Source organism: Tupaia chinensis, unplaced genomic scaffold (assembly GCF_000334495.1).
Source record: "Tupaia chinensis unplaced genomic scaffold, TupChi_1.0 Scaffold000451_2, whole genome shotgun sequence".
NCBI classification, from domain to species: Eukaryota; Metazoa; Chordata; class Mammalia; order Scandentia; family Tupaiidae; genus Tupaia; species Tupaia belangeri.
The window spans coordinates 1,175,941-1,199,598 of record NW_006159958.1 but is presented as its reverse complement, the minus strand read 5'-3'; the positions used below and the strand labels follow the sequence as shown (position 1 = coordinate 1,199,598).

The following is a 23,658-nucleotide window of genomic DNA, read 5'->3' as shown; positions in this document are numbered from 1 at the left end:
ATGTCATTCAAGGCTGTATCCCTCTGACCCACTTTTCACTTTCCCTTTTACTAGTTAGAATGCTCTCTTGCCACCCCTTCTTATCTTACCTCCCACCACATATGTACACCTGCCCCCTCCACACACTTTATCTGATTATTTCTACTGTCTTTCAAGGCATGAACTTTCAAACTTTTGAGCGCTTTCATGAACTCACCCTCTCACCAGTCTGGGCCAGCTAGGTTTTTTTCCTAATGTCTATTTCCTTACATCCCATTGCATTTACCTGTGATAGAAATTGATTCCATTTTTTAATATTTGTTTATGTAGCTATTAATCCACTTGGCTCTGAGTTTAACAGCATGGGCTTTTGAGTTTGCAAGATTAGCCCATGGCAAGGGATCAGTAGTGTTAATCATAAATTGAATACTGAGATAGTTTACACACACACACACACACACACACACACACACTCACACCAAGTCTCTAGTTCTTAGTAAGGCCTGTATAACAAAATAGATGCCTAAAATGCAGATACAGTGGATGGAGAAGCTCTTTAGAAAGGACAGTGTCCTAGCTAGATGGGTTTGGCTCCTAGATGTTTGGCTGTTGCTTCTTGGGTCTCCCCTCTCCCCATACGGGCAGATAAAACTTGAAGTGAGTAAGCAAACCCAAGGCAGGGCAGCTCCTGGACCACCTTGGCTATCTCTTTGGACCTGTCTTAGCACCTTTGGAGGGGAGGGTCCTTTTTTTTGTCTTGCAAAATTGAGCCAAGAACAGGCAGAGATCTCAGAAAATACCGGTGAATAGAAAGGGAATTTTATCATCTGGCCTCCCAGTATCTTTGTTATCTACTATAATATACACATATTGATAAAAGAAAAGCCTATGAGATTAACTGAAGATCACTGTGCCTAAAATGATGTATTAAGAGAATATGAGATACAGAGAGAGGGTGAAGGAAACATGCCCCATGGGTGGTCACATTGCAACTCTTTTTCCTCCAGTTCTCCATCTCATCAGGATCTTGGACAGACATGTATACCCAGTATGTTTTTCAAGCTGTTGGGGCCAGGACTTGAACTCTGGTTGGCCATGTGGAATCTGTCTTCCTCTACATAGCACTTAACCAGCACACTACAGGGCTGTCCTTCTTTCAGTGTGTTCTTAAAATACAGTTTTAAAAATGCAATCTCCAGGCTAGCTGTGGTGGTGTGGCAGTGACATAGCACTCCATGATACTGAAGCCATATTGGAAGGTCCTGGGTTCAAGTCCTGAAGTTTCCTTGCACATACCAGACAGACACATGTATACATGTGACCCAGGCCTGAGGCTGGGAGTAGATCACTATGTGAAGACTGTTGTGGGTGTGCTTGTCTCTGTCTTGGTCTCTCTGAAGAAATTAAAAACAAAACAAAACAAAACCCCAAAAAAACCAAAAAACAGTCTCCTTCCTTTAAGCATCTGCTCTTACACTACCGTAATAGAACTGGTAGTGCAGATCTCAGATTATCAACCGAGATGCACCCTGGGTAATGCAGCTACCTCCTTAGAGTGCTCTATCTTTGATGTGGGACTTCTGAGAACAGCTCTGGTGCCCAGCACTCTTAGTGGTCCCTGGAGAATGAGACTTACCTCTAAAGAGAGATGATGCTGGGATTTAAGGGAATTAATCAGACAGCAAGTCTTAAATCATCCTAGCAGACCTTGGAAAATAATAATACAAAAGGCTGTCTAATTCTGGGACTCTGTTGTTGGTCATCATGATTTAAATCACCAGTATCATTTTACTATCTGAGCCTGTTATAGCCTAAATTCTAAAAGATTGACATTTCTATAGTTTCTGAACAGCCTAAAGGATAGGAAGTGAAGAAATTTATCTAAAGAGCACACAAAAATAGAGATCTTTCTGAAATTACCTCTAACCTTCAAAGGATTGTGGAGATATTAACTCTGTTACCCTATACTTTTCTTCCTTTATGTTAGCCATCTAAGTACACTGTACTTAAGTAATTCCAGGTGAGTAAATTGGAATATATTGCCTTCCCAAATGTAGTTCCTGGGACTACTTAAATTGGGGTTCTTTTTTTTCCCCTCTGTACAGTGCAATTTAATGATAGACTGTGTGTAGTTGAAGTGTTTTCCTTACAAAATTTTCTTTGAGAAGATTTACAGAGATTTTGTATGCCTGTGGTCTAAGGAAGTGCTGTTTCAATTAGAAATTTTTTTTTTTTTGGAGAGATTTTCACTGTAGGGCACGTGCACTCGCCAGACAGACAGAGAGAGACATACAGACAGAAAGCGAGAAATCACCCCCCAGGGGGGATGGTCACGCCGCAATCCCTTCTCCTCCATTCTCCTCTCGGGATCTTGGGCACGCACGCACACGCGCCCGGCGTGAGTTTTAAGCCACCGGGTCCACTTTTCTTCCTTTATGTTAGCCATCTAAGTACACTGTACTTAAGTAATTCCAGGTGAGTAAATTGGAATATATTGCCTTCCCAAATGTAGTTCCTGGGACTACTTAAATTGGGGTTCTTTTTTTTCCCCTCTGTACAGTGCAATTTAATGATAGACTGTGTGTAGTTGAAGTGTTTTCCTTACAAAATTTTCTTTGAGAAGATTTACAGAGATTTTGTATGCCTGTGGTCTAAGGAAGTGCTGTTTCAATTAGAAATTTTTTTTTTTTTGGAGAGATTTTCACTGTAGGGCACGTGCACTCGCCAGACAGACAGAGAGAGACATACAGACAGAAAGCGAGAAATCACCCCCCAGGGGGGATGGTCACGCCGCAATCCCTTCTCCTCCATTCTCTTCTCGGGATCTTGGGCACTCACGCACACGTGCCTGGCGTGAGTTTTAAGCCACTGGGTCTGGGACACGAACCGCGGTCGACTACGTGGGAGTCCAGTGACATAGCCATTACGCTAACTGCTGGTTCCCGTCAATTAGAAAATTTTGAAGAACTTACGAAAATCTTTAGTATGCATTATGTGGCATTCTAATTCCCTCCTGTGCCTAAAGTGAATGTTGCCTTGAATATTGGGAAGTCTAAAAGAAAAACTCATTGTTTGGTACCTGATAGTTCAAACATCAATAAATAACAATTTAAATGGCATGTATTTAACAACAACAACAAAAGAGAACATACTGAAAAACAAATGAATATTGTCTCCAAAGCAAGATCCATATCTGTGGATATCAAATGTTTTATCTGCAACTCACAATGAAAAAAAAAAAAGAAAACATTTGTGTCACTACTGGGTATACCACAGAATACTACTATGTATGACACCCTTGGATGGATATTCCTTATTTATTATTTTTAATACAAAAAGCTGGTAAATATCCATTGAACTGGTCACGTTGGCCACTTAATTGGCCTCTTTCTTTCTTTCTTTCTTTCTTTCTTTCTTTCTTTCTTTCTTTTTTTTTTTTTTTTTGAGAGGTTTTTTTTTTGAGGGGTTTTCGCTATAGGGCGCATGTGCTCGCCAGACAGACAGAGAGAGACAGAAAGCGAGAAATCACCCTCCAGGGACGATGGTCACGCCGCAATCCCTTCTCCTCCATTCTCCTCTCGGGATCTTGGGCACGCACGCACACGTGCCCGGCGTGAGTTTTAAGCCACTGGGTCCGGGACGCGAACCGCGGTCGACTACGTGGGAGTCCAGCAACATAGCCATGACGCTAACTGCTGGTTCCCAGCCCCTTTCTACAATTTGGGAAAATGCTGCCTTAAGTAGTAGTGAACGTTCACAGTCATTCATGTTCCTTGCTTGCTTTAGAGTTCTGTCGACATGGCATTTAAGGCTAGTTCATATGCCAGAAAACAACGCAGAATCTTTTTAACTTAGTAAAGTCTTGTTTAACTTGGATTCTCTTTTTATTTACTACATCTGACTCTCAATTATGTCAGTCAAACCGAAGCATGAAAATGGGTAACGGTCGTATTCAGGAGACTGTTAGGACTGGAGTGTTAGAATGTAAGATTAGAGGAGACTTAAGAGGTAATCCAGGCCACTCTGCTCATCATCAGACCTGGAAAAGGAGAATTCGTCATTTTAAAGACTGAATTAAGATAGTTTTATGTGTTTCTATGTAATAGAATATATTGGGTCCTCTGGAAAGTTATAATGCATTTTTGCATAGAAAAACATAGAAAAATACGGCATGACTTTACCGATGACCTGGTATTTTAAATACTATCATTGAAGAGCTGGTGTTTTGAGTGGATGCCTCTGGACTGGAATGATGGAACAGACGGTCGTGAAGGGAGAGCTAGAGCTTAGTAAAGGAAGATGTAACCTCTAGGTGCCCTTGGAGAAGCAGTGGCATCTCTGTGCTTGTGACTTTCTTGGCCTTGATTGCTAGAGCAGCCCTGAGATGTATGTGCTTGACCATTGTAGCCTGGCCCTGATAAAAGTGTGTGTCATAAATTTGTTTTTGGAGAGGTTTTTGCCATAGGGCGCATGCGCTCACCAGAAAGATAGCTAGAGATAGGGAGACAGAAAGCAAGAAATCACCCCTGAGGGGGGATGGCCACACCACAATCCCATCTCCTCCATTCTCCTTTCGGGATCTTGGGCACATGCATGCACACACGCCCGGCATGTTTAAGCCACTGGGTCCAGGACTCGAACTGCAGTCGACTACATGGGAGTCCAGTGACATAGCCATTACGCCAACTGCTGGTCCCATGTGTCATAAAAATTTAAAAGGACCAGTGTAAGAAAAGAGGTAGATGGCATCTAGGAAGCTAAAGAAGACTGAGACTGTGCTATGTCTAAAGTTGTGTTTGGTCTAGAGAGTCTGTATCCTAAAAAAAATCACACATCTTTTAAAAATTTATTAACATTATTGGTTTAGTTTAAATTTTTTGACTTTTCGTTGAAAAGTCATTGTGTGTCTTTGTGAGGTGTGATTGATGTTCTGATACAGGTGTACGTTGCAGAGTGATTAGATTAGGCTAATCGACACGTGTGTCACCTTTAATACTTACCATTTCTTTGTGGTCAGAACATTTAACATCTCTTTTAGCAAATTTGAAATATACAATTCATTATTATTAATGGTAGTCACCATACTGTGCAGGAGAACACAGAACCTACTTCTCTTTGAGCAGCAGGTTCAGGAAGGGTTGAGGATTTCTATGATGATGAAAGTATTCAGACGCTTGGCCACTGTGCACCTAGGCCTGTCTAGACACATATAGAAAGTAAATGTTTGTGGGAAAATATAAATAAACAAATACATTTTTTAAAAAAGAATTTATTCCTCTTTCCTAACTGAACTTTGTACTTTTTTTTTTTTTTTTGGAGAGTTTTATGCTATAGGGCGCGTGAGCTCGCCAGACAGACAGAGAGAGACATAGAGACAGAAAGTGAGAAATCACCCCCCAGGGGGGATGGCCACGCCGCAATCCCTTCTCCTCCATTCTCCTCTCGGGATCTTGGGCATGCACGCACACGCGCCCAGCGTGAGTTTAAGCCACCGGGTCTGGGACTCAAACCGTGGTCGACTACGTGGGAGTCCAGCGACATAGCCATTACGCTAACTGCTGGTCCCCCCCCCTTTTTTTTTTCTTAAGGCTGAATAATTTGTCCATTTACTACATTTTCTTTCTTTTATTTTAAGAGATTTTTGCCTTAGGGTGTGTGTGCTTGAGAGAGAGAGCAGTGAGAGGGAAAGTGAGAAATCCCCCCCCCCCCAGGGAGATGGCCATGCTGCAATCCCTTCTCCTCCATTCTCCTGCCAGGGTCTTGGATATGCACGCATACACGCCCAGCATGAATTTCAAGCTACCACCGGGTCCAGGACTTGTACCGCAATCAGCGATGTGGGAGTTCAGTGATGTAACTGCTTCACCATCTGCTGACCCTAGATAGCACATTTTCTTTAGTCATTTGTCTGTTGATGAGCACTTAGGTTGTTCTCAAATCTTGGCTGTTGTGAATAATGCTGTATACACAGTAATCACCTTTATTTTTGTTAGACACTGAAGTGGGCCTACTGCTTTAGTCACTGGTAATCCCTCTGTGTCTCATTTTCTCTTAACACTTATTTTTAAAAACTATTATCTTTCGTGGTTAATCTCATTGGCTTTTCTTTTAACAATATGCATATATTTTCACAGACAAACAAGTTCCTGAGAAGCCAGATGACAAAATGCCCTTCTATCTTCCTGGGGTTTTCTGTAAAATAGACAGTTGGAAGATATTTATAGTAGAGAGGATAACTGTAGATACCTGAGACTGTATAGGAAGCTGGTGATTAGTAGAAGGTGGGTGGGAGTAGCTAAGGGGAAAAAGAAAAAAAAATCACATATATTTAACAGACATTAGAATGAGAAGTTATCTGTTGAGGATGATGTACACGATAATATTTTAATTTGATTGACATGCACTGCCTGCATGCTTTGAAAAACCATATTGTATGCTATAAAGATGTACAATGATTAATGTAAATAAGAAATCATGTAATAAAAATTGCTAAAATAAGTAAAATTTGAAAAACTAGACAATGTAAACTCTACAGTTTATCCAAAAAATTAATTCAGATAAAATGGTAAAAAAGGAATATGATTTTTTGGGTAGCTGATGTACAGGAATCAGTAAACCATAGATTATAACCCAAATAGTTTACTTCCTATTTTTGTAAATAAAGTTTGATTAGAACACAGTCATGCCTTTTATTTATATGTCATTTATGGCTGCTTTCACATTACAGTAACAGAGTTGGGTAGCTGCTATAGAAACTCTGTGACCTGCAAAGTCTGAAGTATTTATTACCGGACCTATAATAGGAAAATAGTTTGCTGAACCCTGGACTAAAGGAGTATTTAGACACTAAAGTATTATTCTTAGTAAAAATTGTGACTCCTGAAAAGCTTAGTGTTTATCAAGGCTATTTTCTCTTAGATTGCATGAAAACATTCTTTTGTTACACTTGATGAACACAGTTTATGACTAGATTTGATGAAGGAAAGAGCCTGAGTCATGGGGTGCTGGTGTCCAATTTTTAAAAAATCTAAAGATCATTAAAATTCATTGTACATTAATTTCTTAATGCTGAGAAGACAGCTAATGAGGCATATATAAAAAATTGCTGTGTGGAATGCTTATGATTTAACTGTGCGGTGGTTACATTATTTTAATAGTAATTGTGAATTTTAATTAACTTTCACATTAAAAATATCAACCTATTTGAGATTTCAATTGCTACAAATCAATAAGACTCAGCTAGTAGTTACTTGCAAAAAACCCTCATATATCTTGTGCTTAATAGCTGTAGTTGAGTGTTCAAAAATGAGCATTCCATCGTATTATTTCTCAATCACAGAATTCTAGCAATAAAATATAGAAGCTACAATGCTCTCATATTAGGGCAACAGTTTAAATATGAATGATCTAATGTGTGATTATCTTTTTATTTTTTTAAACAGACTTGTGGAAGAAAGCAAACTGATTCCGCTTATATTTGAAGTGATTCTGGTAAGAAAGCAAATGTGCATTTGAAATTCAACTGCGATTTTAAAATTTTGACGATGTTGAACAATTTTATGGTTGTGTTTCTAACTCTGTGCCCTGAAGGCTTGTGTGTCCTATCGCATCTCATGTTACCTCTTCGAACCTCCGTTTCCTTATCTTTGAAATGATAACAAGCTCTGAAATTGTATTAGAGATACTTTTTTAAATTCATTTTTTATTATTATTTATACATTAAATCGCTAGACATCATTTAGATTGTGAAGTGACTTTACCCAGCATGATATACACCTCGGTCCAGCTAAGTGGAGACTATTATACACATCCTTGTCAACAAATGATAAACCTTATCTGTGTCCCACAAGTGTCTTACCTCTCCATTTCCCCCCCAAATTTCCTTTCCTATGCTCTTCCCCTCCCACACTCTCTTTCCACTTTGTCTCTAGTGTCCATTACAATTTTTCATATTTTTATGTTCTCCAGTCTTTCGGTCTTTACTTTTTAATCACCTGTCATCTTTTCACAAATCTTTTGCATTTTCGTTCTATTGAATTAAGCAATATTTGTTTTCTAACATAGATATTTTATCTGAGGTTGATTTGTGGAGGAAGAATAAAATGAATAGAACTGCTGCACTTCAGTATGAATGTTTTGATGTTCTAGGTGAAACATTCTGACTTCGAAGCCACTGCCCACCAGATCGGCAGTTTTATGACATGGTAGAAACTTGACTTCTTCCAAACTTAGAGTAGCCTAGTTTACATGTACCATTTTGTTTTTCTATTGACAGAATGCAGCTTAGTTGAAAACCATCTGTTAAGGCCATCTTTCATCTGTAGTTCCTGTGCACAGAGAATAAAACAGGATGCAGGATCGACTTTCTTTATTTCTTTTTTTGGAGAGATTTTTGCTACAGGCCTCATGTGCTTGCTGGAGAGACAGAGAGAAACAGAGCGGCAGAAAGCGAGAAATCACCCCCTAGGGGGAATGGCCATGCCACAATTCCTTCTCCTCCATTCTCCCCTTGGGATTTTGGGTACACATACACATGCGCCTGCTTAAGTTTTAAGCCGCTGGGGCTGGGACTCAGACTGCGGTTGACCACGTAGGAGTCCAGCTATGTAATCCTTAAGTTTTAAGCCGCTGGCGCTGGGACTCAAACTGTGGTTGACCACGTAGGAGTCCAGCTATGTAATCATTACACCATCTGCTGGTCCCTGACTTTATTTCTGATAAATCCCATTTATATACTCGATACAAATCTGTGAATCAGGCTGAATATGAAGTTGGTGTTTATTGCAAGCGAATGCCCTTGGCCCGGCTTCTCTTGTACCTGGATGTGTTATCCCTCTTTACCAAGAACTCCACCTCCGTAGCTCACTGACAGAACAAGATACCTGGTGGGACACTTCCCCAGCCAGGTCAGCCTAATGATCATCCATGGTGTTAGCCGTGATAATCTGATAATGCTACAAGTAGAAAATCAACTTTCCTCAGTCATCTTGAAATATTCATACACAAGTTGTGTGTGCTGTCATGCCTACATGGTAAAAACTTTATTTTCCTTAGCCATAGACCGCCCTTTCCCTTCCAGGCGAGCTGGTTGAGTTCACTAAGCTATTTGTACTGGGTGTGGAGTAGGGGTGGGAGGGTGTAGTATTGTGAACGCACGATGAAGTGACAAGATGATAGAGAACTTCTATGCTAGTAGCATATGCAAGATTAGAGCCTGGATTGAGTTGCTTAGAACGGGAAAGGGAATTTTAGAGGCAGAGTGAGAAGGGGTGGGAAAAAGAGAGATGAAGAACAATGGAGATCAAGAGCTGTCTAATAGTAGATTTTTAAGTTTTGCCAAGTGGTACGTGCACTTTTCCACCTTCAGTAGGATGCACTAATTTACTCGCTGATTAGTTATGAAGTTGAATTTGTTTTGGGGGACAGTGGTGTAGCAAACTTGAGTTTGGCCCCTTGGTTGGGCATGGGACAAGAGCCAGAACTGTGTAAATGCAGACATATTTGGCAAGCATTGAAAAGAAGCTGGTGTTGTCAGCATGGCAGAGCTAGTAGAATGGGCTGAACTGGGTTGATGTGATTCATCTTTTCACTGTGGTGGGAGGCTTCTAACTTGTAATGGTCAGTATGGCTCTTTTTGTGACTGATAAAAGTTTTCATCCTATCCTTTGACAAACATGTCAATGTCTCAAATCCCAACAAAGAGAATTTCTTTTCATAGGTTATCAAAACTCCTCTGTACTTAATTAATACTTATATACTATGCCCCTAGCAAGTGCTTCAAAATGGAAAAAACCAGTCAATGTTTAACTAATTAATTAATGCCACAATTTCAACTCTTGTCCTTGTGTTGTGGTTCTCACAGGGAGTAGATAAGAAGGTGACATCTACTGTCCAGATGAGGAGTTGAGCGGGTCCTATGTGTTACGGCCTTGCAGGCATATCTGGGATGATGCTTTTACTCTCATTAGAACTATTTCATGTTGAGGTTTCTTCTAGGATATTGTTTATTTTTTTGGAGAGGTTTTTTGCTGTAGGTCGCGTGCACTCGCCAGCCAGACAGAGAGAGACAGAGATACAGAAAGCGAGAAATCCCCCCCCCAGGGGGGATGCCCACGCCACAATCACTTCTCCTCCATTCTCCTCTTGAGATCTTGGGCACGCACGCACACGCGCCCGGCGTGAGTTTTAAGCCACCAGGTCCGGGACGTGAACCGTGGTCGACTACGTGGGAGTCCAGCGACATAGCCATTATGCTAACTGCTGGTTCCCTAGGATATTGTTTTAAAAAGAGGTTCTGCCACTAAAATGTAAAGAAATAAATAAAAGAATTGGAAATCACTGATTTGTGGGGAAATACAGTGATGTCCTTGAAGAACATTACTAAATTCCTGCTCTACTTTTGTCTTTCCTGAGATGGACAATCTCAACGTCTTTCTCTGTATAAATACATTTTTTAATCAATGAAATGTCTTCGTAGCAGCTATCATGTGAACTATTACCTTGTCCTTTTAAAGTTTTTGCCACTGAGCTAGACGTAATACAGCATTTTATTGATTCTGTGATGCACATCTTTTTTCAGATTTTAATATTTCTGAAACTGAGATATACTTTCCAAATCAGTGGCATTTTACAATTGCTTTCAGCCAAGTGACCTGGTTGTCATTGCCTTCACCGATTTATTTCACTTTTATTCTCCTTTTTATAAATGCCTATAGATTAGAAAAATCTGTTTCTGAATAGGTCTAAAAGAGCTCTTTCAATAAAAAGAAAATAAAAATTCTAAGTAATACGAAACCATGTCATAGTTTAATTGGCAGCATTTTTCTTTCTTAGTGCTTGATAAGATAATGGTGCATTTTAGAATTGATGGATTTCTTGATTCAGGGAAATACTGGAGATACCTCAGTTTGGTTTGGTGTTGAAGTTTGAAGGCCTAGGTGGTTGAGCCTAGCACCCATAAGGCTGCTTTTAGCAATTATTTGATCAGGAAAAGGCACAATGGGAAGATTGGGGGAGGGGTGGTCTCCAAATACCTGGCTACTACTTCTCCCTTCTAGCCACCTTTTAAAGGAACAGCAAAAGTATCTGACTCATTCAGATGATCTATGACCTCTTGATGACTTTTCCCTTTACTCTTAGGCCATCGCTGTTGCCCAGCTTCTGTCTGATGTGCTTAAAGCCTGCTTTCTTTTGTTCTAGCATTCCTCACGTGATGTGCTCTTACCAGCAGTGCATCCTGTCCACGTGGCCTTTCATTACAGAAATAGTCCTCTCTTCTGATGGGCAGGGATAGAAGGCAGCGTCTCTGTTTTTGAGTGTATTTTGAAAGCAGCAGAATTCTGAATTTGGTGTCCCGTTTGTACGCAATAGCCATGTAAATGCCGGGAAGATTCTGGAGTGTATGGTAGACCAAGAACTGAAGGACGGATTCAAAGTGGCTAATAATAAATTGGAAGTAATTAAAAAAATTATTTTGGAAAAAAATAATATAAGCAACCTCCAGTTGGACCTGCCTACACAGGAGGCACAGGGATCCGTCCTGTCTGTGCTAGACCCACGTTGCGGGCCCTCTGAGTTGATGGTGCAGGGCGTGAGTGTAAGCCCATGATTGGGTCGGAGCATGGGGCTGATGTGAACTGAGGCAGGGAAAGCTGCAGAGCCCAGAGAAGGCAGTGAGGGGCACTGCTGATTGCAGGGAGAGAAGTCTTACAGAAGAAATGACCTTTGAGTGGGCCGTGAAGGAAGAGGAGAGGCATTCCAGTGGGAGGGTCAGAAGTCTAGGTTAGCACAGTGAATTACTTAGATGTGCTTGAGTTCGCAGAGCAGAGACCATGGAGCAGTGTTGACAGTGAGGCTAAATGTAGTTAGGGACAAAATCCTGCAGGGCTTTCTGCTGTGGTTATTTCCTATTTGCTTAATTTTGCAAAGAATTTATGCTCTTCAAATCAGGTCATATCCTCTACTTGGAAAATAAAATCTTCTAGATTTTTAGATCATCTAGATTTTTCTAGATCTACCGTGCTGTAAGAGGCATGTGCAGTGAGGAGGCAGGCTGATTAGTCACCGGTTTGGGACTCAGAGAAAATCGTGCTCAGGGTCACAGGCATATACTGCAATCCTGAGTAGTCACACTAATTCAGTCACTAGAGGTCTGAAACAGGGTGGGTGCTGAATTCTGAGAGCTCCCTGCAAGTCTCCGTTAGTGAGACTTTTGAGATCAATGAAAGGACTGTGGAAGAGGATGCATAAGAGGCAGAACCAGCTTCTGAGGTCAGATCTAAGGTCCCAGGAGTTCTAACACTGTTTTCAGGGAAGGGAGAGGAAAGAGGGTTTTCAGTCCTGAGGTTCCACTGTGATGACGTTCCCTGCTCTTGGCAAGTAAAGCAGTGGAGAAAGCCAGATGGCTGATTGTTAAGAAAAAGTTCAATCCTGAGAGCGTCCCAGGCAGGGCTCACCTGGAGGAAGGCTGTGCGTTTTCATTGGCAGCACAAGGCAGCAGTCTTAATGGGGAGTAGAGGTGTAGGTGACATGCATTGGGTTAAGCTGAGCAGATCTGTATTACACACAGTCTTCAGGGGCTGAGGCACCAAGGAAGTCTAAACCCGCTTAATAAATGTGGGTTCCTAAACAACATGAGTCATCAGAAGAGTGTGACAGCTTGCCTGCTAAGTGAAGAACTGCTAGATGAACGGGACTGAGGACGTTCTTTTTTCTACTTTGCCACTTCTCAAAAGTAGAAGTTGTTTTTAAATGTGTTGTAAGTGTGAACTTGGATGTATCAGCCTTCAGATTTTGCTATAACTCTAATCTCTTCCCATTTTATTTCAGCAGTTTATGTTTGGGTTTACTTCAATAAATCATTTTAATGCAAAGTAATACAGGCAAACTCTTTTTTATTGGAAAAAAATCTTTATTCATGGCAGATTTTCCAATATGTGCCAAAATATCGCTGTCATGATATTTTATGTGTCTGTTCTAAAACAAACCATTGAAGAGCAATTTCAGTGGCAAATGTTAACAATAAAAATGGGATTAGCAATACACCAGTTTGACAATTACATTGTTTTAACAGTTTTCAAGGATAACAGTTGAAGCAAGCTTTAGTAAATCTTTCAAGTCAAGTGTGTATTTAGAAGAGAGTCTCTTTATGGACCCTTGGAGCCTAGAGGGTTTAATCACTAACATACCAACCTAGTATAGACTGGTAGCCACGCTACATTTTAGGACTGTTTTCAGTCCTGTGTGTTCATCAGGTTTTTAAAATTGCTTTGCCCACCATGGTTGCAACTCAACTAATATGAATAGGTTTTCAGAGTATGCTAAAACGACAAGTTCCTTATAACTTTTAAGACTGCATGCTTAAGTCCAGTATGCTGTTAATAAGATTCTGTTATGCACATGAGTAAAAATTTCTAAACTAGGAAGCAAGATTTGATTAAAATTCTAAAATGTTTGAATTTGGAAGATACTTTCAAGTTTATACAAAGAATACCTATCAGATGCAGGAGATAAATCTCATTCTTCAACCTACATTTATAGCCATTCGGGCTTCTGCAGATGGCCCTGTGTAACAGATTGCTGTTGTATACAAAGCTGACTTTACACCCTGCTAGCACGAACTCCTATCAAAATATGTACTGTGAGGTGTTTTATTGGGGATTAAAATGGATTTGCACAGATTCATTATGGGTAGTTTTTATCACAAGTTTGTATTTGCAGAATAACTTTCTGGGACTAGAGTATAATCTGTTACTAGATTGCATGAAGTGAAGTTGCCCAGGAAGCAACTAAAGAAATGACTTTAACGTGATTGATTTCATGGTAGCTGAATAAATGGGTTAAGTAAAATAAACATATTGGTAAACTTGGGCAAGCTGTGTAATAAGCCAAAAAAATTTTTTTAATTGTCAGACGGTGTGTGCACGAGAGAGAGAAAGCACCGTCACTGGGGCATGGTAACACTACAACAGTCCTTTTTCCTCTGTTTCTCTATCTATCAGGACTTGGGGCATGCACACACGTGTGCCTGGTGTATTTTCATGGCCTGCCGCAGTCAGCAATGTGGGATCTGGTTCTCAAAACATGGCACTTAATCCACCACACTACTGGGCTGACCCATTTGGTCTTAACTAAGATAGACTTTATTAAGAAGTACATATTGCACCTACTGAAACAAACATGAAGTAGAACTTAGTATATCTTTAACCAGTCACAGTGCACGTACTGGGTATGTGTCACACATGGCTTTGCTGAAAACAGTGACATCTTGAGTTCTGTTATCATTCTTATTTCCAGTTCTGTCTTAGTTTTGGGCTTCACGTTAAGGAAATGAATAGTATTCCGTCTTCTTTCTCTCTACAGTAGACAGCCTAGGTAAAAAGCATTGGAGAGAAGCAGATAAGTCGTAAGATGTTACATTACGTGTTTTCTGAAATTGCAAACTCGTGTTGGTTTGATTTTTGCCTTGAAGTGATTGAGGAATGGGAATATGAAACAGTACTGAGGGCCAGTATTCCTCATGTGAGGTACTCACGAAAGGCCATGGCTTTGGCCATGGGATGTGATACCACTTAGATTCTTTCCTAACTCTGGACTGTCTGGGAATGCTGTCTTTGGTTATTGGCCAACTCTGGTTTCAGGCTTGTGTTAAAATAGAAAATGGTTACTGTGGACAGGCACGGCCTGTTTACTCCAAAACCATATGTATGGTGAGCCCCTTGATATTTAAATGACTGATGGCAAATGCAAAGAATTATTTGGAGAGCCTAGTGTAAAAGCAGTGATTACTCAAAAAGTAGCCATTGAATGTTACTTTTTCTCAAACTTCATTAGTAATATGGATTTCATACAATTTATTCACAAACAAAACAGAATATCCACTTTTTAAGAAAGTAGAAATGTCAGCAAAAAGTTGCTAGGTTTGATTAAATAAAGCAGCAAGCATCTATTAGCATTTGCTTTGATATTCATTGCATTTGTTTTCTTGGATGAACAAGAAAAAGCAGAATTTATGTACTTACCCGGAGTTGCAAAGGATTTTCAGACCAAGCCAGGAAATCTGATGCACTAAATCAGCTCAGAGATTTATGGGGAAAGTAGAGCTTTTTAAATAGCTCTGGCAAATAGACGTGTATTTTTGAATTTATTAGCGGTCCCAAATTGGAGAAAGACTGTGATGCAAAGCCAGGAAGGGGAAGTTATTACATAGAATGTTAAGTTTATCTTTTTTTGTAGCAAAAATAGTGCATACTTGCAAAGAATTTTAACAACACAGAAATGTCTAGTATAGTATGTGAAGTTCTCCCATAATTTCACAGTTTATAGCCAGATGCATGGTTTCCTCATAATTTTCTACAGGTATGTCTTACCTATCTCATCTTTTTTTTAAAAATGGGACCACAATGAATATTCTATTTTATCTCTCTCTTACTTTATACTGCCTATAGCAATGTCATTGGTATGTGTGTGCGTGTGTTTGTGGTTGTGTGTACGTGCACCTATGCATCTACCTGGGTGTATTCTTTATTTCTGTTTAATGACGGTAGTATTTCTTTGCATTAGCATAATTTATTTAGCCAGTTCCAGTTAATGGACATTTTTGAGTCTGCCTACCCCCAACTTTTTTGCTGTTCTGAGGAACATTGAGCAGAATATCTTTTTCTTATCTCTGTGTACTTGTACGAGTTCTATAGAATAAGTTCTTGAAAGTTGAATTGTCACACCAAAGTACATGCATCTTTTGTATTTTAATGTATTACTCTTCAGATGGTGATGTGAAATTTCCCCCACAGTAGTAAAATAAAACACCTGATTTTCCATGCTCTTAGAACTACTGAATATTGTTAATCATCAGTTCTCTGTATTTTGACCTGCTTGCTGTTTTTATAAGACAGTCAAATTTATCAATCCTTTTGCTTATAGTGTCTATGTTTTCCAGCATGCTTGGGCAAAGACTTCTCTTCAACAAATATTAATCCTCCCTTTATTTGTACATTTATGGTTTCATAATGATATCATAAGTCTTTGCTCCAAAATAGTTTTTTTGTAAAGCATGAGTAAAAATCCAGCTTCTCTCTTCCTCCACACTTCCCTTTCACCATCATCATCATTCCCCAACAGTGTTTATTGATTTAACGTATCATGAGAATGACATGGAATACCTATTTGTAATTGAGTCACTATATTTCCATATGTTGTTTATTGTCCATATGGATATACAGTTAGCTGCATACATTTAACATGTAGTTGATAAATTTATGTGTGTGTATACATATACACACACACACCATCAAGATGATATAGTTTTTAACCCTTTCAACTTTCTTTGTGCCTGTTTGCAAACTGTCCCTCCTATTCCCATCCGAGCAAGTGTTTTATTTCTCAATTTTTCTAAATCACTTTGTTGAGGTATGATTGGCAGATAAAAAGCTGTACACATCTAATGTACATATCTAGATAAGTTTGGGGTTAAGTGTATACTCATGAAACCCATGTCTTCCATCAAGGCCATAAATATATCCATTACCTCCCAAAGAAACCTTCAGGCCACTTTACTATTATTATTGTTAATTATTATTATTATTATTTGTAGCAAAACATTGAACATAAAGTCTATCCTCATAGCACATTTTTAGTACACAATATAGTACTGTTAGCTAAAGTTACTATGCTATATGGTAGATCTACAGAACTTATCTTACACACTAAAACTTGTTTGGGCGAGCTGGTGGCATGGTGGTTATGGTGGTTGGATCCCACATGGCCAATTGTGTGTTCAAGTCCTGGACCTAGCATCTTAAAAAACATATCAGGTGTGCGCACACACACACACACGTGTGTGTATGCCCAAAATCCGATAAGGAAAAATGCAGAAGGAATTGCAGTCTGATCATCCCCCACTGGGGATTCTTGAATATCACCTCCATATTTTCCTGGTAACTCAGCCTTTGGTAGCCACCATTCTACTCCATGTTTTTAAGGGTTTGACTATTTTAGATTTGATGATATTATTAGTGGCATTCTTTTACTTCAATTTCTGATTTTTTTCATTGATAACATTTAATTGATTTGTTTATTGACCTTCTATCCATCATTCTTGCTGAATTGTCTGTTTATGGGTGACTTGAAAAAGTTCTTGGAAAGTTGGAAATTAAAGTATGAGTTTATTTTGGTGTAAAACTTTCTTTTAAAATCTATTTTTTTTCATAATATGTATTATCCATGGGCTTTTTGAAGACCCTTTGTATTTCTAATTGCTTTATAATGGAATCCTAGAATTCTCTGTATAGGTGATTACTGTTAGTTTTTCCTGTATATGCCTTTTTACTTGTTTTCCTCCTCTTTTTGAATTGGTTAAGACCTCTAGGGCCATGCTGTACAGAGGTGGTGAGAGGTTTTTCTTTTAGTTTGTTTGTTTTTGTTTTTTAAGGTTTTTGCTTTAGGGTGTATGCACTCACCAGAGAGAGACAGAAAGAGGGAAAGTGAGAAATCATCCCACAAGGAGGATGGCCATGGGAACCAGCAGTTAGCGTAATGGCTATGTTGCTGGACTCCCACGTAGTCGACCGCGGTTCGTGTCCCGGACCCCATGGCTTAAAACTCACGCCGGGCGCGTGTGCGTGCGTGCCCAAGATCCCGAGAGGAGAATGGAGGAGAAGGGATTGCGGCGTGACCATCCCCCCTGGGGGTGATTTCTCGCTTTCTGTCTCTAATGTCTCTCTCTGTCTGTCTGGCGGGGCCTAACAGGAAAATCTCTCCAAAAAAAAAAAAAAAAAAGGAGGATGGCCACACTACAATCCTTTTCCCTCCATTTTCCTTTTGGGATTTTGGGCATGCACGTACATATAGCCGGTGTAATTTTCAAGCCAACAGATCCAAGACTCGAACCATGGTTAGCCATGTGGGAATCCAGCGCCTTTATTACCACACCACCTGCTGGCCTCGAGAGTAGACTTCTTAAGGTCTTTTCACATGTTAGGAAGAAAGTGTTAAGTGTGACGTCAACTGTAGGTTTTTTGTAGGATCTCTTTAGTTGGCTGAGAAGTTCTCTTCCATTTCTACTTTGCTCAGAGATTCACCATGTATGGATTTTTATTCTGCATTTATTGAAGTACTCATACAGTTCTTTTGATTATTTTTTTTAAGTTTTTCTAGAGGGCATGAAAGCATGTGTGTGGGCCAGAAAGAGACATATAAAGAGAAAGCAACCCCCCATCCCCCCACCCCCCATGGGGAATGATCATGCTACAAATCCTTCTCCATTTTTCCACCCTGTTGAGATTTTGGGCACACATCACTTGTGTCTAGTGTGTTTCAAAAACTTGAACCACACAGTTAGCTATGTGGGATCCAGCCACCTTACCCACTAGGCCACAGAGCTGGTTCTAGCTATTTTTAATATAATAAGTATATCAGTTGCATTTTGTACATTAAACCAACTATGGAACCTGGGCTTAAATCCTATATGACTATGCTGCAGTATTATTTTTATATATTATTGGATTGAATTGTTTGCAAAAATTCTTTTTTTTTTTTTTTTTTAAATAGGGCACGTGTGCTTGCTGGAGAGTCAGAGAGAAACAGAGAGACAGAAAACAAGAAATCACCCCTCTGGGGGAAGGCCATGCTGCAATCCCTTCTCCATATCCTCTTGGGATTTTGGACATGCACACACATGCCCAAGTCTGGAACTCGAACCACAATGCGCAATATGGAAGTCCAGCAATGTAAACATTATGTCATCTGCTGGTCCTGCAAAAATTCTTAGTTATTTTTATTTTTACCGTGTCTATGAAGAATAATGGTCTATAGTTTTTTCCCTTCTTGTGATTATTTTCTGAGTTTTCTTTGGTCAGGATAGTATTGGCCCCAAAGAATGAATTAGAACATCTTCCCTTGTCTTCAGTTTACTGGGATAGAATTTTTTAGGGTTGATATTGTTTTCCCCTTACATGTGTAATAAAATTCATCAATGAAGCCATCTAGGCCTAGGGTATTTTTTATGGAAAATTTTTAAATTATAAATTTAATTTCACATATGCATGTAAGGTTATTTCTATTGGATGTCTTTTCAGCAAGTGTTATGGTGTTTGGGGCACTGGATTCCCACATGGCCAACCACAGTTTGAGTCCTGGATCTAGCAGCCTGAAACTCACACTGGGTTCATGCCCCAAATCTCAAAGTCCCAAGAGGAGAATGGAGAAGGAATTGTGGCATGGACATCTCCCCTGGGGGGTGATTTCTCACTTTCCCTCTCACTGTCTCTCTTGGTCTCTCTGTCGAGTACACATGCCCTGTGGTTAAGAGAAGAAAAGAAAAGAAAAGAAAAGAAAAGAAAAGAAAAGAAAAGAAAAGAAAAGAAAGAAATTTCCATTTTAGTCTCATTTATCAGATTTTACTGGCATATAGTTGTTTCTGATTTTTTAATTTTGCCAAAGGGTACATATGGTCACCAGAGAGAGAGAGAGAGAGAGAAAACATAAAACATCCCCCAATGAAACATGGTCATTCTATAATTCCTTCTTCTTTGTATTTCCATTCTGTTGGAATTTGGGACATGCATGTACATGCTCCCAGAGTGTTTTCCAAGTCATTCGTACTGAGATTTGAATCATGTGGTCAGCCATGGGAATCTGGCTGCTTTAACCACTAGACCAAAGAGCTGGCCCTGTGATATTTTCTTATTATTTTAGTGTCTGTTAATCTGTAGTGATATCCCTCCTTCCACTTCTGTTGTTTGAACAAAAATGAGAAGTTGAACATTCTTTTTTATTCTACCCAATTAGCTTGGCTAGATATTTACCTACTTATGTTCTTAAATAATTTGATTTTGGTTTTAATAATTGTTTTTCATTTTCTTGTTACTCTTTTTATTCACTCTATTATATCCTTTCTTTTGTTCCCTTTGGGTTTCATTTTTTCTTATCCTAATTTTTTTTTTTTGTTTTTGTTTAAATGTAGAAGCTTAGGTCATTGGTTCAGGACTTCTCTGGTTTTCGTACCTATTCCTTTAATATTATTTATTTCTCTCTAAGCTCTGCCTTAGTTCTATCCCACCAATTTGGTTATGATGTTTATATTTCACTATATTTGACATAATTTTGAACATCTCATGTGATTTCATATTTGTTTTATGGATATTTAGAATGTTACTTAACTTGTTTTAATATTTGGGGGGTCTGCCAAACATATTATTTATTGATTTTACACTGTAGTTATAAAATATTCTTTATATGTTTTTCATTTTATGCAATTTCTTTATATTTGTTTTATGGTAGTATATGGTCTGTTTTGGCAAATATTCCTCATACCCTTTTAAAGAACATCTATTGCTGTTGTAGATTGGAATGTTCTAGAAATGTCACTTGGTCACATAGTTAATTCTACTCAAGACTTCTATATCTTTACTCATTTTCTGTCTGCTTGTTTGTCACTTATTGAGAGAACAGTATTACAGGTTGTGACTATATTTGGCTTTGACTATTTCCCTTTTCTCCCTTCAGTTATATCCATTTTGCTTTCTGCGTTTTTATTATTATTTTTTTTATGGTGAAAAAGTGTGTATTTAGAATTAGCCAGCTGGACTCGCTTTAGATGATCCCAATTTTGTTGGCAACATCCAAAGCATCATAATCAGGAGCCGGTCGCACATCTGCCTTTTCTCCATCAGCCCTGATTGGAGTGGTGACCTTGGCCACATCAGTACCGTAGACTTCTTCACAGCCTGTGTGATCTGGTGCTTGTTGACCTTGACACCCACAATGAACACAAGTGTGGTGTTGTCCTCTGTCTTCTTCATGGCACTCGGTTGTCAGGGGGAACTTGATGATGGCATAGTGGTCAAGCTTGTTTCTCCCGGGGGTGCTCTTTTGAGGATATTTGAATTCCCTCCACAGCTGAAGAGTCTTGGGCCTCCAGAAGGTGGGTGATGTACGGATCTTGTTTTTTGTGGCTGTGGACACCTTTCAGCATTGCCTTCTTGGCCTTCAAAGCCTTTGCTTTAGCTTCAGCTTTGGGAGGGTTAGGAGCTTCCTTCTTCGCTTTCGGTGCCATCTTGGCAAAAAGCAGTTTTGCTTTCTGTTTTGAAGCTGTTGTTATTCTGTGTAAATATGTCATTTTGATGAATGGAACATCATCAATCATTATGAAATGGTCTTTAAAATTTTTTTTCACTTTTATGATTTCTTATTTACATTTATTTATCATAAAAAGATTACCTTCTTTATCCCTATCAATATTCTTTCTCTAGAAGTCTTTTTTTTTTTTAACGTTTTTTGCTGTCGTGTACATGTGCTTATTGGAGAGAGATGACGAGAGACACAGAGGGAAAGTGAGAAATCACCAAACGTTTTTTGCTGTTCGGTACATGTGCTTATTGGAGAGAGATGACGAAAGACACAGAGAGAAAGTGAGAAATCACCATCCGGGGGTGATGGCCACACTGTAATCCCTTCTCATTCTCCTCTCAAAATTTTGTACATGTACACACACATGAAATCTATGTGATACTAATATTAATGCTGCAGCTTTCTTTGATCAGAATAAGTATCAAATATCTTTCTCCATTCCTTAACTCTTAACCTGTCTTTGATTTTCTATTTGAAGTTTTTTTTTTTTTTTGACAGTAGATATAGTTGGAACTTGTCTTCTTAAAAATCAGATAATATTAGTCTTTATTATTATTTTCTTTTTAGAGAGATTTTTGCTATAGGGTGTGTGTGCTCACCAGTTAAGCAGAGAGACAGAAAGTGAGAAATCAGCCTCTAGGGGGATGGCCTTGTTGCAGTCCCTTCTCCTTTTAGGGATTTTGGACATGTATGCACATGTGCCTGACATAAGTTTGAAGCCACCGGGTCTAGGAGTCAACCTGCCATCAACTCTGTGAGAGTCCAGCAACATAACCATTTTGCTGTCTGCTGGTCCCTAGTCTTCTTTTTAAAAACATTATTTTAACATTTTTAACATTTCTATTTAATGTAATTATTGCTATTATTGTATTGAAATATTCTGTATTTAAATGTGCTAATTTTCTGTAATATCTCCTGTTCTTTCTCTCTCCTCTTACCTTGTTTAGGATCAGTGAGTATTTTTCTTTTTCAGTGGTTCAGGTGGAATCCACAATACACATCTCTACTTTGTCTCAGACTATCTGCTGTCATCCCTTGGTGTTATAGTCACCTCTAAATATACCACCAAAGTAGTTGAGAGTTCATTAAACATAAAGGATTACAGACAAAATGGGAAAAAAAGTCTCACATAACATGATTTATTAACTCAATTAAGTACACACGCAGTGAGCAGCGAGGAGCTGGATAAAGAAACACACTTTAAGTAAGATAAAAGCAGAGTGAAATGCACACTAGCTTGGTCCTGGGGAGCGACGTCTTCACATTTACCCTCTCTGTCTGCAGCATTGCCCTTCTTCAGAGCTGAAATCTGGAAGAGATCTCTCGTAGGTGCAAATTATACTGGGCCCATAACACATATTTGCCACACAAGAGAGACAAAGACTTGCAGAGTTCTGCCGTGTTGTGGCTTGGCAGTGAGCTTGCTGAGTAGCCATTTATTTCTTCTGTGTTTTTTAGGCAAAAAACACTCAAGGCCCGAATAGAATCCCCACTACATGGCTTAATCAAATGACATGTACACTGGATATTTGGTGCTTCTTGTATATTTAGTGTATCATGAATCTGTAAATCCCAACTGTTCCATGTGTGTTTAATGACTCCTGAATACCAGGTATTTTTTGGTCCTTGTCTCCATTTCTATTCATGTTTAACTCCCCTGTGCTCTATGTGTGACACATCTTACAAGCTCATATAGCCCATTTTTCTTTTCTTCTATATAAAATTAAATACTATAATCTAGTAATATAGAAATATACTTTATACCCCTTCACGTCTTATGTAAGTACCTTACAGCAGTATATTTCTATTTTTAGTGACATCCAGTTCCATACATCATAAAATCCCAAACTTCGTGAAGCCATCCCTATGTGGTCTGGCTGTGGCTGCCTCTCTGGCTGTCACCTCTCTCCTTTCTCTCCTGACTGTGCCTTTACGGCACTGACCTCCCAATCTACCGAAGAGGTTTTGCTTTTCTCCTACATTAGGAACTTTGCCTTTTTCCTACCTTAGGGCTCTTGGGTTTACTATTACCACTCTACTATCTCTTCGTATGACTGAATGCTTCTCACCATTCAGTTTTCAGAGAGGCCTTGCTTCTCTACCTCACCTAAAATAATAAGCACTTTTTTCAATTCAGTATGATATTAGCTATGAGTTTTTCATATATATAGCTTTTATTATGTTGAGAAATATCTCTTCTGTGCTGTTTTTGCTGAGAGTCTTAATCATGAAGGATTGTTGTATTTTTATCAAATTCTTTTTCTGCATCAATCGATATGTCGATATGATTGATGCATTCATTGTTTTGTGTATGTTGAGCCATCCTTGCATCTCGGGAATAAAGCCTACCTGATTGTGGTATATAATTTTTTTTTTTTAAGTTTTTTTTTTTTTTTTTTCCATGCCAAATCATTTTTTTATAAAAAGAATTATTTATTTAATTTTATTTATTCATTAATTTTATTTTAATTTGACCAAAGAGAGAGAGACACAGAGAGAGAGAGACAGAGAAAGAGAGAGACAGAGAGAGAGGGGAAGTGAGAAAACAAACTG

General features: G+C 39.0%; 1 protein-coding gene across 2 annotated transcripts in view; it reads left to right on the top strand.

The window, feature by feature from the left end:
- Positions 1 to 23,658, top strand: part of ULK4 (unc-51 like kinase 4) — a 685,490-nt gene that overhangs the window by 311,383 nt on the left and 350,449 nt on the right. For both annotated transcript variants that reach the window (XM_027774534.1, XM_006155390.3), the window contains one exon: positions 7,422 to 7,470. In XM_027774534.1, the coding sequence (XP_027630335.1) occupies positions 7,422 to 7,470 (49 nt within the window). The remainder of the gene's footprint in view (positions 1 to 7,421; positions 7,471 to 23,658) is intronic.